Raw genomic sequence first — 17894 nt, 5'->3', positions numbered from 1 at the left:
AAGAAGTAATCTACAGACATGTGCCACCATACCTGGCTCTATTCCCTTTCAAGACCTCATCTCAGGAGGGAATCAGACTCAGGGAATTAATGTCTCAGGAAAAGCAGCTGGCTGCCAGGAACTACCACCTCTTAGGCTATCATTTCTCAATTTCTGCTTAGAGCCTTTCATAAAATGGTTTGCTGGTTTACTAAATATGTAAGTACCACAGTGTGTGCTGGAGATCAGGGGACAGCTTTTGGGAGTTGGTTCCTTCCTTCTACCACATGTTCCCAGAGGATCAAACTTGGGGCCTCAGGCATGGTAGCAGGTGCCTTTACCTACTGAGCCATCTTGCTGGCCCTCATAAAACTAGCTTCAACCTTTTGTCTAGCATATAAAATTACTTTCAGCTCTTTGGATCACCATCGCATTTTAACCAGCAGCCAGGAACCTTACAATTACTGTTTAGGAGCAATCCCTTGGGTGATGAGTTCCCGACTTGGGGGAGACCATGTTGTCTCACTGTGAGCAGCGCAATGGCAGCGTTCTGTGTGCCCCTCACTCACATAGGACAGTAGCTATCTCCTGCAAAACCTACCAGCCCTCGGTTCTATCGTGTAAGACTGCTACAGGGCTGGGGATGGCAGTCAGTGGCAGAGCCTGGCACGCCTTACCCAGCACTGCAATAAAGAGTTAGGAGTGAATAAAGTCACTACCAATTTAATTAACTATCAGTTTTTTGTTAAAAAAAAAAAAAAAAAAAAAACCAACCACATTTATTTTGTTTATGCACGTGGGCATGTGCATTCCATGGCAAGTATGTGGAGGTCAGGGGATGACTTCCGAGATTTGGTGCTCTCCTTCTTCCATATGGATCCCCGGGGATCAAACTCGAGCTGTCGAGCTTGGCAGAAAGTACCCTTACCTGTTGAGCCATCTTGCTGGCTCTCCAGTAAGTCAGTTTTATCACACTATTGCTTTATTTCCTATTTCGATGATAGGCAATAAGGTTGAGGACTTTATTTCTTCTTTGAGTCTATTTCATATGGGGAAATGGGAGCCCTTCATTATTGACTCAGAAGAGCTTGTTCACGTAGCTTGCAGTTGCTTTCTTTATTTCTTAACAGGTGAAACAACAAATAACATTTTTGTTATTTGAGAGAGTCTTCTTTTGTACTTCAGGCTGGTCCCTAAAGTCTGGATTCTGCTGCCTGTGTCTCCCAAGGGCTGGGTGACAGACATGTGAGTGTACCACAACGCCAGGTCCCAAAGCACCTTTTGTTGTTCTATTAGTGCATGCGGGTATGTACTAGGATGCCCATACCTGTGTGGGCCCACTCAGAAGCCAGAGCAGAAGGCTGGACACCCTCTTCATGGTTTTTTTCCTTACTGCCTTGAGACAGTGCCTCTCACCACCAAACTGGAAACTTGCTGGCTGACTGGCTCTTAGCATCCACTTGTCTCTGCTCCCTGATAACTGGGGTTACAGGCATTCATGGCCATGCCCGGCTTTCATGAAAGTACCAGGACTTCATGCTTACAGAGTGAACGCTTGTATTCACTAAGCCATCTCTCCCATTTTGTATGTGGTACTCTCCCCCAGTTCAGCACTTGGCAGTTTTCTTCATGCTAACTTATGCCATATAAAAGCTGAGAGCATATTCTCACCCACCCCATCAATCTCTGAGACCTCCGGCCGCCCTGTGGAGAGTAACCACTCTCTACACCTACGGTGTCTCTCAGGCTGACAAGCCCTCAGAGGTAGAGGACCTGTGCACAACATGTAACACTGTATCCTTCCCACAGTGCTGGGTTTCTAGAAGTTTCCACACATTGTGTTATCTGTGGTCAAGGAAATGCAGGATCCGAGGCTTCTCAGCAGCTTGAGGCCCAGGAAGAGCTCATAATCCAGCTTTCTGCAGTCTTGTCCTCAGGAAGAGACACCTCAGAGCAGAGCTGCAAGTCTGATCCCTCCAGTGTAGGCTGGGGGGCCCAAACCAGTGAAGCCACCAATGCTGCCCATTCCTATGCTTTGGGACAGGATATGCACTGACTTTGTCCTTCCAGACTGAGATAGTCTCCAGATGCAGGATTTAGTCAGTGAGACTCTTAAGACCCCATGGGAAACATACATTTTAGGAAGCCGAGCTTCTGAGCTGGGTGTGGGGATGCACCTGTAAACCTCCACTCAGGAACAGCTGCCACAGGTGGGCTGGGCCTCCTCATCACCTTCACCCCCTCTCATCCAGGTGACCCTTGCTTTTATTATCAGTGACCACCAACAGCCCTACTGTGTGCTTGAAAACAGCAGCCTGCCTGCCTGGCCTTGACACCTTTCACTACACCACCTGAGGCTCCATCTTATCTGCCTCCCTGCTGCACTCTGAAAACCTGTGACCCTGGCCTTCACCATGACCTCTCTGGGAAGCTGCTCTAGTTGGCGCTAGGCCCCTGCCGTCAGACCCCTGACCTGGGGCAGTCAGTGGGCACTCATGAGGAGGACAAGCACTCAGTCCCCCGGCTGCTCCCAACCTGAGCAGGCCGGCGTGTTCACTGCCTCTCCTCACACACGGCAGTCACCTTCCCCAAGAGCAGGGTCTGGCTGCCACATTTCCTAACCCTCATAAGAACACGAGATCCACAGGGGGTCACCTACACGTATTTGAGGAGTAAGACGACTGGAAGAGATGAACAAGATTTCCAGTCCACCTGTCCTGACCTCCATCAGCCTATACCACTTCACAGGCTACATTACACAAGGAGAGTGGAACGACTCGGCACAGGCCAACTGTGACCTCTGTAGTGTGCACGCCATAGGTCACACGGACTGCCCAGGCTTCAGATTAGATAGGAAAGGCCCCAAAGGGTGGCTGTCTGACACTGTCAGGCACCTCCTCCACTGCAGTCTGCCCTGGTCACAATTTGCCAGCTGAGGAACTATGTCCTGGCAATGTGACTTTCAAGGGGTCTTGTTGGACAAGACAGAGGGGTGGATGCCTGTCCTTGTGTCCTCCTGTCTGTCTGGAGCATAGTGCACAGTTATGCCTGAAAGCAGGGCTCTCAGATTTGCCATAACAGGAAGAAGATAGCCAAGCTTGAGTCTCACTCCTTTTCGGGACAGCAACCAGTTTGAATGACCTCAGGAAGACTCGGTCATCACAGGGAGCAGGGCCACGTGGATTCTGCACAGCAATGGTCCCTGAGCTGTTTGACTGTTACAATACAAGAAACAGCAAGGCCCAGTCTATGCTCAGCTCTCCAGCTCTTCCTCTCGTTCAGACCCTGAACTACAGTATAAAGAAACTCAAGTCTGCAGGCTACCTCCATAGCAGAAGAAAACGCACAGGACCCACCTGCAAGAGGACAGTGGTGATCAGCGGATGGTCAAAACACTAGACTCACAGAGCCCACAGGGAGCTCGTCATTTGTCACGGACATACTGTTACTGTAGGCCTCACTAGTGCCCCAGCTGCATGCAGTCCATGAGGGATGAGCAATCACAGCCCTTTCCTAAGCACACGCAGCAGTGAGCAGCGAAGACCCTTTCTTCCCGTGGCCTCAGCAACCATTATAGAAAGCTGCTGCAGCTGCAAATGTCCTCCTCCTCCTTAGCCCGGCTGTTAATGAGAACTCAGGCCGCTTTCCCAGAGGACCTGGGTCTGGCTCCTGGCACCCCATCAGGCGGTCCACTGCCGCCTGGAACTCCAGTTCCAGGAGATCCAGTGTCCTCTTCTGGCCTGCGAGGGCACACGCTCTCACGTGCTACATCGTTCACATACTCAAGCATGCACACATACTCGAGAAACAGTAAATAAATCTTTAAAAGTTTAGGAAAAAAGCACTTTTGGCTATTTATTTATTTAGTGTATGTGTGATGTGTGAGTGTGAGCACTTGTGTGCCGTGGTGTGTGTGTGGAGATCAGAAGACGACCTCTAGTGTCTGGTCTCACCTTCTAACTTGTTTAGAGATACTCTCATCTTCACTGATGTGTACTCTAGCAGCCTCTGGGCTCAGGGATCCTTCTGTCTGCCTCCCACCTCATTGGAAGGCTGGGATTACAGATTACCATGCCTGCTTCATGGGGCTTTTCGGGATTCAAACTCAGGTTCTCACACTTGCTTGGCAAACGCTTTATCCATTCAGCCCTCCCTGAGCCCTGCAGAAAAAATTTTGAGAGTCAGTAAAAATAGCACCAACCTGCTTGGTGTGGTGTTTTCTGCCTGTGACCCCAGTCTGGGGAGCGGCTAGATCCATTACAAGTCAGAGGTAGCCTTGAGGGAGCAAGGCGGGGAGAGGGATGGACAGGACAGCTTGGCGGGCTCACATCATTCAGCTGGGGACCCTGCGACTCTCCAGAGCAGGCCGCCATTGGTGCTCCGCACTGCTCCTGGTGCTGTGGATCACTTTCACACTGCCGGGTCTTAAGGCAGATATTTGCCACACCACCTCCCTCTTCTCCACCTCTGAAATTCACCGCAGCGCTAGGTGAGACACTGCAAGCATGGCTTCTCAGCACTCAGGAAGCGGAGGGAGGAGGACCCTGAGCTCTCTGCCAGCCTGGGCAGAGGACAAAGCAGAAGACAGAAAGCTCGGGATGTGGTTCAGGGGCAGGGTACTTGCCTAGTGTATGCAAGGCCCTGGAGTTCCAGGCTTAGCACTGAAAATCACATGCACGCACACATGTGCTCTGGTACAATCACCCCGTTTTCTACCCCATTTTCAGAAATCAGGAAGCCCCATCCTGTGACCCAGCTGATCCCTGTGAATGGAGTCCTCTACTCATACCTTCCAACATCGACAGTACAGACCTTCCAAGAGTGCCTGGGGCCTTGCCACTCTGAAAGGCGAACTGACAGAAGTGAGTGATTCCTCTCAGTGTCCAAGAAGAAGGCAGCAGGAAGTACCCAAGGAGAAGACAGAGAAATTTGGCCTCCCTGCACGGAGCATGTCCACCTTGGTAAGGCCTCCCCAGCCTCTGACACAGTGACAGCTGGTTGGGAACAGTCACGGAGAAGTCCAGAGGAGACAGACGCACAAAGTCCTTGGCTAACTGTCCCGTCCTGTGAGAGTGAAAGGGCCACCTAACTTCTAGAGACAACCTAGCCATTTGTCTTATTTGACTGCCATGACTTCCAGGGCACATTCTAAGGAACAGCTGACAAATGCTGAACTTAGTCATCTTCCCTCTCAGGACCTGTTTTGGGGATGCACAGTAAGGAACATGCCAGCTAACAAGATGGGAAGCAAAGGACACACCAAAGCCGAGTATAAAACTGCCACTGACACAAACTGTAGACACAAGCGTACTTTAATGCTGCCGCAGCCGGTGCAGCTCTCCCAGGTCTCTGGATGGGGCTGCCATCTTTGCTGCCTTCACTCCCAATACTCCAGAGAAGGCTCCTGGCCCGCAGATGAGTCCACATTGCTTAGTGCGGTCTCCATGGTCACAGCAAAAGCTCTGCTCCACTCTGCATAGTGTGCAGACTGGGGGACCACTGGGCCACAACAGGAGGCCCCCATCAGTCTGAGTCTGAAGACGCAATTGGTAGTGCATACTTGTTAGACAGTCCTGCTGACACCACTAGGTGTCACAGACACCAGGCCAGAACAAACCAGTGCTGTGGAGTGAGGGACAGAACAGATCTAGCTCATGGCCCTATGCTTACTTTCCAGCCTTTGAGCTCTGCCAGCTCCTAGCCAATGCAATCTTGTGGACAGGCCTGGGAGACAGCTCAGTAGGCAAGATCACTTGCCATGCAAGCATGAGTTAAATCCCCAGCCTGCATGGGCACAAGCATTCACATACACGTATATTCACACACACACAGAGGACAGGTGTGGTCCCATCCATAGGCATTATATTATGACAGACCCTTCTGTCATGCTTCCCTCCCTTCTCTGTGCTGTATTTTTTAAAGATGTAATTATTCTCTCCCTGCCATCCTCCCCACCCCCCATGTGTACATGGCAATGTTTGGCTTGCATGTGGTCAGAGAACCACTTTCAGAACTGGTTCTTTCCCTTCAACCTGTGGAACCCAGGGATGGAACGCTCTTGGGCTTCCATCTTGGCTGAGCCATCTTGGCAGCCCCTTCACTGTGCTTTCAAAACTGAGACACAGCCTAGAAAGGTCATCTTCCTTTGTCACTGGGACGCAGGCACAGTCATGGCAGTAGATGCCAGTGAGCATGTGGTGCTAGGGACTGGGACAAAGCAACGCTGATTCTTAAGGGGAGAACCCCACAACTCCCTATCCTCAGAGAGAAAGACATGCCAAGATTGTCACCAGATCTAGGCTTTTTTCTTCCTCTATGAGGAAAGATATCTGAGATGGCAGAGGACAAGGAAGCTGCCACTTGGCTGACACAGCTCTTGAAGCAACAGGAGGGGAAAGAGCCTAAAACTCAGATGGCTGGACTGAGAGCTTCAGGGAAGAGGGGGGCACAGGGTGGGAGGGCCATACTCTGCAAGTGCTGCATCACTGTCTCTGCAAGAGGCTCAGCGTCACTGCTCAGCTGCTGCTCTCCTAAAAGACAACTAAAAGAAATGTACGAAGTATAGGGATGAAACACCATATACCTACGGCCCCCTAAACAGGAAATCAACTCTGCCACCCTGGCCTGAAAGCAGATGACGGGAAGATGATGAAGGTAGCTGACCGCTGTCCCCTCATGAGGGCAGCCTTGCCCTGGCTGTGGCTTGTTGGTTTTACAGACAGACAGTTTTTGCTCTACCTGCTGTGTCCCAGCACCTGGCTTAATCCCCAGCACTGGACTTGGGTGTCCAGATCACCACAGGCACACACTCAATGTTGAACGAGTAAATGAGCACAGGGAAAATAAGCAGAGAGGAATCTGAAGCCTCAGTTTCTCAGTGACTATCAAGAAGTAGCCTTAGCTACCCTTCCACCTTTCTGGGCTTATTTCCATACCTGAACAACCCCAGGCTGGCTGTTTAGGGATCCATCCCAGCTCTAAGGTGCCGTAGCTAGTGGGACGAGGCAGGTAACACCTGATCAGAGAGCTCTACACCGACCTTCCCAGATGAGAACTTATCAAGCAGCTGCTGGAAATCAACCTCTGGATGGTTACCCCTCCTTCCCTGGCACACCTTCCACAACTAGAGTAATTTCCATCTCAACTTCAGGTGTGAACCTCCTTTCCCAAGCCACAGGACCTGACAGGGAAAGGTCCAACACTCAGTTCCATGCTGAAGAGTAACTTCTACTTAACTCCTAGGCCTCTCTCATATTCCTACAGTCCCTCCACCCCATTCCCTAGCAAAGGCATCATCTGTTTTTGATGCTTTCTCTGCAGCAGTTCAAGTGAATGTGAGAAAGCATGTGCAGATGGAAAGGGCTAGAAAGTATCCTCTTTACCTGGCTTGGTGTGCACACCTGTAGAATCCAGTACTCGGAGGCACGAGGATTTGTGAGTTTGAAGCCAGCCTTCGGCTACATAGTGAGACTGCCCCATCTTTATGCTCTCCAGATGGACTTTGAAATAGTGTGTAAGGCTGAAGGAGGGAGGGCTGGGAAGCGGCTCACTGGCGTGGTGACCCAATGGCAAGTCCCTGAAGACAGACAGGGTCCCAGGAACCAGGTGCTTGCTAACTAGTCAAAGCAGTAAGCCATGGCTCAAGTGAGAGGCTCTGCCGCAATACAGACGGTGGAGAGCAATCAAGGAAGATGAAGATACTGAGTTCTGGTCTCTAAAAGTGTGAGAACACATACACACACACAGACATTCACACACAGACACTCTCACACACAAATACACACACACAGACACTCACACACACAAACACACACACATACACACACACAGAAATAAAGAGGTTGAAGAAAAGGAGGTGTTACTTTGTCTCATAGTGTCTCTCAAGAGCTGTATGAGGGAAGAACTCAGAGGAAACGATAACTCTGGAGGAGAGAAATTCCACCAGACAGTGCTGTAAACGAGGAACTGAACAAGCTGCTATCACATGCCTCCTGACATGGTGTCTGGGCACAAGGCCACTGCTGTGGCTTTTCTGCCAAGGAATGTATTCTTCTTCTTTTAACAAGATTCATTTCATTTACGTAGGTATGTGTGAATGCGTCCATGAACACATGCACACATGTGTACTGGTACGCGTCCCCACACATGTGTGGAGGGCAGCAGAAGGCAGCAGATCCCTCAGAGGGGGCCTTCCAGGTATCTGTGGGATGCTGGAATCTGAACTCCAGTTCTCACAGTTACTCAGCAAAGACTCCTAGCTGTGGGGCCATCCCTCCTGCTGCTTATCTCATCCTCTTTTTAGGACCCAGGCTGCCCTTACCTTCACAATCCTCCTGCCCGAGTCTCCCCAGTGCTGGGCTGACAGGGCTGTGCTACTATGCCCACCCTCCATCACCTCATTCCAGTGATGAGGAGACACTGGACACACCGGGACATTCTATAAGGTAACTGGCCTGTGGTCTTCAGGGGTCTAGTTCCTAACGGATGGGAAAGATGAAGCGGACAGAAGCGGACAGAAAGCTCCACACAAGGGTTTCCAAGGCTGCACAGACAGGTGTTGTTTTGACCGCCGTGCTGTGGCCGTGGGAGATGTCACTGTAGGGACCGAACTGAAAGGAGTGTGAGTGAACTGTGAGAGAAAGCCAACTCAACGAGGAAGAGATGGCAAAAGACAGAACTGCTTCGCACAAGAGAACTCAGGGAACCACAGACGAATCAAGGCAACTCCCAATGAACCCTAAGGAGATCGCCCGTCAATAGTGGACACCAGCCTGTGTGTGGACAGCGGGGTCCCTTTCTATCGCCAGAAGCAGCACAACCAGTACAACTGCTGCTCTGGAAAGACTGTGACGTCACTGTGTCTCTCTGGAGGTAGACATGCCTCGTGACCTGCTGTTACATTCTGAGGCAGACATCCTAGAGCCACCCTGCGCTTGTACACCTGGAGATAGACAAGAACACAGCAATCTCTGAAACAAAATATAAACACATACAGGAAGACACTAACGAGGAGCGACTGATTCTTTGTATGTGTGCATGATGGAACAGTAGGTAGCAGTAAAAAGAAACCACGGAGAGCAATCTGAATTGGGGAAAACAAGTTAGAAAAGAAAACATGCCCTATGAAACCACTGATATAAAGTCAGAAAACTGTCAGAAAGCTCAAGGCCACACTGTTTAAAGATGAGAAACTCTTACAGCAATATTATGAAAGGCTAGGGATGAAGGGGGTGGAACAGGATCCTGTGAACCCTGGGCAAAGATACAAGAAGGATATCCAGGTCCTGACACACCATGTGCACAGCAATCAGCCACACACATCTCCTGGCTACTGGACAGACCATCACCCCTCTTTGAAAACTGTCAACGTTGAAGGGTTGGGAACCCCTCTCCCCCGTGCGCCAAAAACAAGCAGGCAAAATATCCCACATTTTCTGGTTGCAAGCTATGTCATTAGCAGCTGAAATGGCTGCAATGATTAGCCTTCCTGAGACTGACAGGCCCTTCAGTGGAGAGAACAACACTGCAGAGACTGACTGACTAGGGTGGACGGCTGCCAAGGGGATCAGAGAACACCTGAGGCCTGTGGCTGCCACTGCCTCCCTGGAGGAAACTCTGCTTTAGTGGTGGGCAAGGTAGCCCGAACAACCCGAGTCCCTGCGCGCCGCCAGTCTGGGCTATGGTAAGAACCTTTTGCTCTTTGTGCCAAAAGAAGTGAGCTCTCCCTGGAACCACTGAGACAGCCAGGCCTCTGCTGTGTTTTGTTTAATATCAGGGTTTGTAGCAAGGTATAGTTTGTACCCATTAATATTTTTTTTTCTGTTTGTCTGATATGCTCTCTATAAAACCCAGGCTGCCCTTGAGTGTGAGACCCTCTTGCCCCAGCCTCCTGAGTGAGTTTGGGGATGGCAGGGCTGGGCTTTAAAGGAAATTCTCAGGGGCAGGATCATCAGGAGGATGAAGGCTCCCTCACCAGCTGGAACTCGCTCCTGCGGCTGAAGGCTTCCCTGATCCCGGAGTCCCTCCAGAGTGCACTCAGGGCTGGCACGTAGAGCTGGAAGGTGGCAGGCTCCACAGGCAGCCCTGCCTTGTTCTCGAAGGCCATCAGAAACATCCCGTGCTTCTCGTTCTCAGAGTGCTGCCAGGGAATACCGAGCTTGTCGCGAGCATCCACAAGCACTCTTGAGCCCTGGAAGGAGGGAGAAAGGAAGCTTTAACTGTGCTGTGAGGCCACAGTGGAGAACCTTAGCACTGGCCGCCAAGGCCGGACACTCAGTGTCAAGGCTGAGCCAGTGCATGCCTCCTATCTCCGAGACCACACCTCTTCCCGTGAGAGCAGAGCCTCAACTGGGGCACTGCCTAGGTCTCAGTGCTCTGTGGGGATTGTCTGGACTATGAATCAGTGCAGGGGGGCCCAGGACACTGTGGGCAGCAGCACGCTGGGCAAGGTGGTCCTGGGCTGTATTAGAGAGTTAACTGAATGAGCCATGTTTCTTTCTGGTTTCTGTTTCAAGTCCTGCCCTGACTTGCTCAAAGACAGACTGTGACCCTCAAGTGTGGGATGAAAGAAACTCTATTCCCCAGATTGCTCTTGGTCAGAACACTATCACAGCAGCAAGAGGAAAGCAGAACAGCAGCCGTGTCTACAGGCCGAGAGAGGGCCAGTGTGTAGGGCCTCCCTCCCTCCTAGGAAGGCCCTGGGACGGAGCAGCTGCATGGGAAGGAGTGCTGGCAAACTCAGCCACACTGTCCTAGGACTGTCAACGCCTAATAAGACACAACTGCTGTCCCAACTGAACACAGGCAGGAAGTGCTGCACACAGGGCAGTGAGCAACCCCGACCCTGGAAAAGACTAAGCTGACGTGAGCTGAGCCCGCCCTGGCAGGAGCCGAAGCCCCAGATGGACTGCTCCACTGTGCTGCCTGCTGAAACTCTTTCCATTCTTCCACTGTTTCCTCACTGCCATTAAAGGAGTGCTTCCCTGCCCTTTCCTCCCTTGCACACAGGTCACGGGGCGGAGGAGTAGCCTAAATACAACCGTGCTGGGGGACTGGGAGAACTCCATGTCAGTGGAGGCTTCTGGTCACCTCTCGGACTGGCCAGGCAGAGCCTGTGAGGTCTGCAGTGAGTGGCCGAGGATCACTCGGCTCTCCCATGGTCAGTGCTGTGGAGAGGAGCAGAGGCACCATGAAGACAATGGTAGGAAAGCCCTCCCGGGTCACGCAGCCTGCCTTGTCTGAGCATGTGGCATGCTACTCTTTTTCATTGTTTTACGTGTGTGGTGTATGGGCGTGTGCGTGCACATGCCTGTACGCTCACGTGGAGGCCAGACGTGTGCTGCCCTATGGCCCTCCACCTTGTGCATCTATCTCAAAGAACCTGGAGGAAGGCCAGTAGCACTAAGCCCCAGAATCCAGTCCCCTCCCCACAGGGCTAGTTATAGGTCTGTGTGCCCAGTTTTCAGGTGGGTGCAGAGGAATCACACTCAGATCCCACGAATGCACAGCAAGAGCTCTTACCCACCACGCCAAGCCCCCAACCCTACTTATTTCATTTATTTATTTATGACACAGGAATTCATGCAGTCCAGGCTGGTCTTGAATTGTGCAGCCTTCTACCTCCACCTGGTGAGTGCTGGGATGACAGGCCTGTACCACCCTTTTCCACATACTTCCCCTTTAAACTCAAGCAACAACAGCCTTACTGTGATACATGCACGTGCTGCCGAATGCCCAGGAAAAGTGCATGGTTTCTGCTGCTCTTTTCCTAAGAGGGCAGGCCCTCGTCAACTGTGCCTTCTTCAGAGCTCAACTGTAGCCCTGGGCTGCTGCTTTGCTTCCACTACTGTCCACCGAGGTGGACCTGTCTTTGCTGCAGGTCTAACTGACAGGAATGGCATGCAGAGGTGCTGCCCCCTTGGAGCCGGGGTGATTGCACCCACATTATCACGCACTCAACAATGGTAGAAAACATTTGCCAAGCACACAGCTGACAGTGGAGTTATGCTTAGAACTTATGAAGAACACGCCAACCTGGAGTGGTGAGATGGCTCAGCAGGTAAAGATGCTTACTACAGCCTGACCACCTACGTTCAACCCGCTAGACCCACATGATGGAAAGAACCAACTCCCTCAAGCTGTCTTCTGGGCGCCACACATGTACCTGTGCTCCGTACCCACCACAGTAACAAATGTAAGCACTCAAACTCAACTGTTTCTAGCCCAGACAGGAACTGGGTAAAGGACATCCCGGGGTGTCAGGGGAGCAGGCACAGCCAGTGAGTCACATGTGAAGGAAGGCCCACATGCCCACATACTCACAGACTGGGAAAGCAGAGCAAGGCCTTGACTGAAGACATGACCACTTACACAGGGAGGACCCAGCACTGAGTGAGGGTGAGGGTGCTGGGAGATTCAGAAGCAGCTCAGAAAATTAAACGAATTATAATAGCCCACGGGCCTCCCTCTCAAACATTCATCCCAGAGAACCCAAAATCTGTTTACAAAAACCTTCACAAGAAGGTCCGTATGGTATGGGTGGTGGAACATTCATGCTTTAGAATACTACTCAGCAATAAAAAGGAATGGGTAGTGATGGGGTGTGGCTCAGGGGTGGAGTATTCACTTACCATGCAGGAGGCCCTGTGTTCCATCCTCCTAACACAGAGAAAAAAGGTGATGGGTTTAGCTCTGGAGCCAATGGCCATAGCAGCCTGGCCATTCTAAATGAAGAGTAGCCACTCTACACGAAGAGCACTAGTCCGAAAAGGTCACATTACACAACAGTTTATATGATATTCTCTTTTCCCTCTCCAGCCCCTTATGCGGTGTTCTCTGGAATGATAACGTGAGGATGGACAATGTGTGGGGGTTGTGGAGGAAAGGATGATGATGATGATGATGACGACAAGGGGTAGCGCAGGCCCCTGTGTCCTGCCTGTGATGGTTATGCACCCACTGTACCCATGTTCATTTCCTGGCTCTGCTACCAGACTGTAATTATGTGTGTCACAACAGTGGAGAATGCTGGCTGACACTGCTCAGACTAGCTTGGCAACTTCCTGCAAACCTATCATTATTTTAAATGAAAAGGCTTTAGAAAGTTCCCCAGCAAGCATAGCAATTCATGTTCCAGTGATGGGCCAGAGGACAGGAACTAGAGACGGCAGAGGAAAGAGCAGGAAAGGGGAGGCTCCTGAGGTTCCAGGCCCCAGCAGATACTGACTGCAGCCACAGGGACCCCACTTGGGGCATTTTGTCTGAGTAAGCCATCCACTCTCCTGCCTCACTGCCCTCCACTGACTGCTGCATCTGGGCCCTCCCTGCCTCCTGCTTTCTTATACCTCGCTGTCTTTCTCTGCCTTTCCCAAAGGACAAATCATGAAGGTTGAGAATGAAACAGAGATGATTCCTACATTGCACACTGTTTGACAAAGCAGCCTGAGAACGCACAGAGGACCCTCTGTAGAAGCCAGAAGGAGGAACCCTGTTCTGCCAGGCAGTGGCAGCCTGAGCCTGGCGAAGACAGTTAGGATAGGATTTCAGCCTCCACCTGGCCTGTATCAAGACGCCAATCCACCCAGTAGATGACAGGGGCTGTCCTACTGTGCTACTCTGTGGTATCTGGCCTCGGTGTTTTTTTACGAGACAAGATCTTGTTACATAGCCCAGGTGGGACTTGAACTTTCAGAGATCCTCTTGCCTCTACCTCCCAGGGTCAGCTACAATGTATTTTTTTCAGGTATTATATTCATGTTCATATAACAAAGAATTTAGCTTTGTAGGGAGCATGACATCATTTAACGAAATCTACTACCCAGGTCAGGTTGTAATGGCAGACTTGTTATATCTACATTCTTGGGAGGCTGAGGCAAGAAGATCAAGTTCAAGGACAGCCTAGACCATTTAGGGTTAAATCCTATCTCAAGAAGCAAAAGCATAGACACAAAGGAGATGGCCAATCCCAAGAGTGAGCACTCTTCTGCAGCAGAAACCAAGACCCTGCCTACGCTGACTCTCGGCCTACAGCCTAGAGACGGGCCTTCCTCAGCACTGGTGGGGTCACTGGTTGGGCTTAGCCTGTGCTTGCAGGGGCCGGTGAGACGGTCCAGCTTCTAAGAGTACCTGCCGTCAAGCCTGATGACCCCAGTTCAGTCCCTGGGAGCCACATGGTAGAAGGGGAGGAGTGACTCCTCCAAGTTGTCCTTGTGACCTCCACGTGTGGGGTGTGGTACAAATATTTGAACAAGTGAGATTATACTTATACATACAATTACAGCAACAACAACAACAACAACAAAACTTAGGAAAGAAACAAAAACAAAAAACCAACCAAACAAAAAAACCCAAAAAAACCTCTCAGGGAGAGTTGCCAGTGTCTTAGAAGTAAGATGCTAGCTTTGGTGTAATGGCGCTGTGACCCTGGAATCTGGGCGGCAGAGGCAGGAAGATTCTGAGTTAAGGCCTACCTGGGCTACAAAGCCAGATGCTCTGGTTTCCAAATTCCCAATGCGGGTGCCTGGAGGTGGGGGGCCGCATAGCATAACACCATGACAGTATCTGCTACCAACTCTTTAAATAAAAGATCAATTTCCAGCTGGGTAGTGGCGGCACAAACCGTTAATCTTAGTACTCTAGAGGCAGAGGCAGGTGGATCTCTGAGTTTAGGGCCAGCCTGGTCCACAGAGTGAGTTACAGGACAGCCAGGGCTACACAGAGAAACCCTGTCTCAAAAAACAAAACAGAACAACTACAAAAAAAAAAAAAAAAAAAAAAAAAAAGACCTATTTCCTAAATAAGGAAGAAAAGAAAAACCTAACAATTTGAATACACCCAAAGAAGAAAGCCAGAAGCCAGAAGCTGACATACAGAGAGTCTCTAACAACCCCAGTGACTGTTCTGCAGATTTAATCTGTTGACAACTGTACATTTCAGTCAGTTGTGAAAACATAAATAAGGTCGTAAGCAGTTTGATGACCTCATCCCAGAACAACAGAGCACTTCAAACTGTTCAAAGGGCACCTTTAAGACAACTTATAAATCTACCCATGTTCATTTGAGAACACAGCCCCCATCTGCTGGGGATGTAGATTTGGGGGTGTTTCGGTTTTACTTTAAGGCAAGCACACAAACTTGAAAACCCTGGTCTCATTTCCCATGGATTTTGCTGGTTTAGGCCCTGGTCACCCAGTCTTTTTCGGGTCGTGAATCTTGACTGAAGTCTTCCTATCAGAGGCTGGCAGGAGACCTATGGTGGTGCACAGAGGACATTCTGGGTTTGGCTGTGCTCTCACAGCGCATGTGCACTCCAAAAACTGCTGGTTAAAGACCCACAAGGGTTGAGTGGCTAGCTGCTGGCCACCATCCAAATCAATGAGAGGCTGCCAGAAATGTAAACAGGATGCGTTTCTGTAAGTTGATGAATCCGGCAGGCAGAGACAGCGTCTCTCAGGTTTTCTCTGGAAGCAGCAGCAGGGATGTTCACATTGAAAGGCCAGAGAGAGGAGAAGGAAAACTAAAGGCAGCCAGTACACACCCCAGCCGCCTATTTACAAGAAGGTGATGGGACTCCTGGTGGCTCTCACTGCCTCTCTCTGGGATACACAAGCACATTATTCTGCAAGGAAAGCCACCCACCGAGTTCTACCAGCTGCCCAAGGCAAAAAAAAAAAAAAAAAAAAAAAAAAGAAAGAAAGAAAGAAAGAAAAAAGTGCCAGCCAACGGGAAAAGGTCCAAGAGGCTAGAAGGAGACTCCTGCTCCCAGGGCGCTTTCAGACATTCTCAGAGCAGGACAGTGCAGGGCCACCAGATGGAGTCTATAGATAATACTACAAAGGAAGGTCAGAACAATGGAGGTATCGATAGCCAGAGATATCACTGATGGTGGGGGGCGTGGTTTACAGCCAGATGATGGGCCAGCTAAGAAATCTGGAACTTCTTTGGTGAGAAATGGGGACAAACAAAGGTTTTGGAAAAGGGACATGAGGCCTAGCTCTGTCTCCAGATCTGAGGAGGGTGGGGCCTTGAGAGACGGGGGGACAGAAGGCAGGGCAGCCACAGAAGGTGGTCAATTGCCTCAACTGGGAGCCAAACAAAGGAGAGGGGCGTGCATACCACTAAGAGAACTCAGTGGTTCAGTGGAAATTCTACGCAAAGTTTTCAGAAAACAGATGGACAGAGGTCCAAACTGGATTTTGTTGGGTGAGGCAGCACATGCTTGTGATCCCCACATTGGGAAGGTGGAGGAAGATCAGGCAGCCAGCCTGGAATACAGGAGACCCTGAGAATCCACAAGCCCCCTGAAGAGACACCAAACCTTCTGGGTTTAGGATATGTAGAGAAAGAAGGCATTCACCTTCAACTGCCTAGAAAAGGGATTTCTGAAAGTCAAGAGAGAGAGAGAGAGAGAGAGAGAGAGAGAGTGTGTGTGTGTGTGTGTGTGTGTGTGTGTACACGCGCATGTAGGGAAGGATTCATCACCCACTCAGGGGTTTCCTCAGTTTTCCCAAAGTGGTGTGTGAAAAGCTGGGCAAGAGAGCTCAAGCTCCAGCGTTTGGAGGCTTTGGAAAGCCACCTCGTGCAGCCACTGGCAGTCAAGTCCCCCCTGGCCTGCTCTCCCAGGTGTCAGGCCAGAAATCCTGGAATCTTCTCAACATTTCCCCAAATGTTCTAAAGACAAACCTGGAGGGGAAAGAGGCTTTCCTGTTAATGCGCTTAGCACTGACAAGCGAGAGTAAACAAACACCCCAGCATTGCAGCCCAAGGTGCTCATTCCGTGCTTTCTGATTCAAGCCTGGGAAACAATCTCCACGGTATTTAAAAGGGAGGAAATAGCACGTAACAGTAAATACTGGAATAAACTGTACAGGGCAAAGATGCTTCATAGGATTTTTGTTCTAGGTAAAGTAGCCATACACAATCAGGAACACAAAATCTGAGTGAATATATACAAGAGTCCTTTCTCTTCTCTCTCCAGGCTAGCTGTGTGACATGTTCTTCTGTAAGTATCAAGGTGCTGGCCCTGTCAGGTGCCCACTGTGCCAACCCAGTCTGTTTAGGGGTAGGTTTTGGGAAGAAGGAGCAGGCTGTGAGGAGGCACAGTCAGAAGAATCAGGAGTTCAGACTTATCTTCAGCACCGTGAGTTTGCGGCTAGCCTATGATACAGGAGACCCTGTCTCAAAAAATAACAAACATACAGTCAATCAATTAAACTCCCAGGATCACTTCTAGTGGATGGAGAGAAGAAACATCACTCACGAATCCCCTTGATGGGGCATTCTGGCACATATCTGACTTGTCTGAGAAATTTTACCTACTTAAATTAAGGAGTTTTGGGTCAAAATTTATGCACAAGGACCTAGAAAAACTGCCCAGTGGTTAATAGTGCTTGCTAATATTGCAGTTCAATTCAGTTCTCTACGCCCATATGAGGGGTTCAATACTACCTATAACTCCAGTTCCAGGAAATCTAGTTCCTTTTTCTGGCACGCACTCACCTGCGGACACTCGGACACGCGGACACACACAAACACACACACACACACACACACACACACACACACACGACTACAATACATGCATAGTACAGAAAGATGGCTCAGCAAGTAAAAGCACCCCCTCCCAACCTGATGAGCTGAGCTCGACTGCTCTGACCTCTACACAGACACTCAGCAGATGCACACACTCCACATGCACAATAAATAAGTGTTAAAAAATATATATTTGTTTTTTTAATACAGGTTCTCTCTGTGTGGTCTTGGCTCTCCTGGACTGGCTCTGTAGACCAGGCTGTCTCAAACTCACAGAGATCTACCTGCCTCTGCCCCCCTGAGTCCTGGGATTACAGGCGTGCGCTACCATTAAAAATATTTTTAAAAATAAAATATATGCACGTTTCTTTGACACTTTTGACAAG

General features: G+C 50.2%; 1 protein-coding gene across 2 annotated transcripts in view; it reads right to left on the bottom strand.

Annotated features, from left to right (window-relative positions):
• Gna12 (G protein subunit alpha 12) overlaps window positions 1–17894 on the bottom strand; it is a 78879-nt gene that overhangs the window by 25509 nt on the left and 35476 nt on the right. For both annotated transcript variants that reach the window (XM_055598497.1, XM_055598499.1), the window contains exon 2: window positions 9953–10168. In XM_055598497.1, coding sequence (XP_055454472.1) covers window positions 9953–10168 — 216 coding nt within the window. The remainder of the gene's footprint in view (window positions 1–9952; window positions 10169–17894) is intronic.

This window comes from Psammomys obesus, unplaced genomic scaffold, assembly GCF_907164565.1.
Source record: "Psammomys obesus unplaced genomic scaffold, mPsaObe1.curated_primary_1811, whole genome shotgun sequence".
Taxonomy (NCBI): domain Eukaryota; kingdom Metazoa; phylum Chordata; class Mammalia; order Rodentia; family Muridae; genus Psammomys; species Psammomys obesus.
Note: the sequence above shows the minus strand (reverse complement) of the source record. Positions and strands in the feature narration are given on the sequence as shown.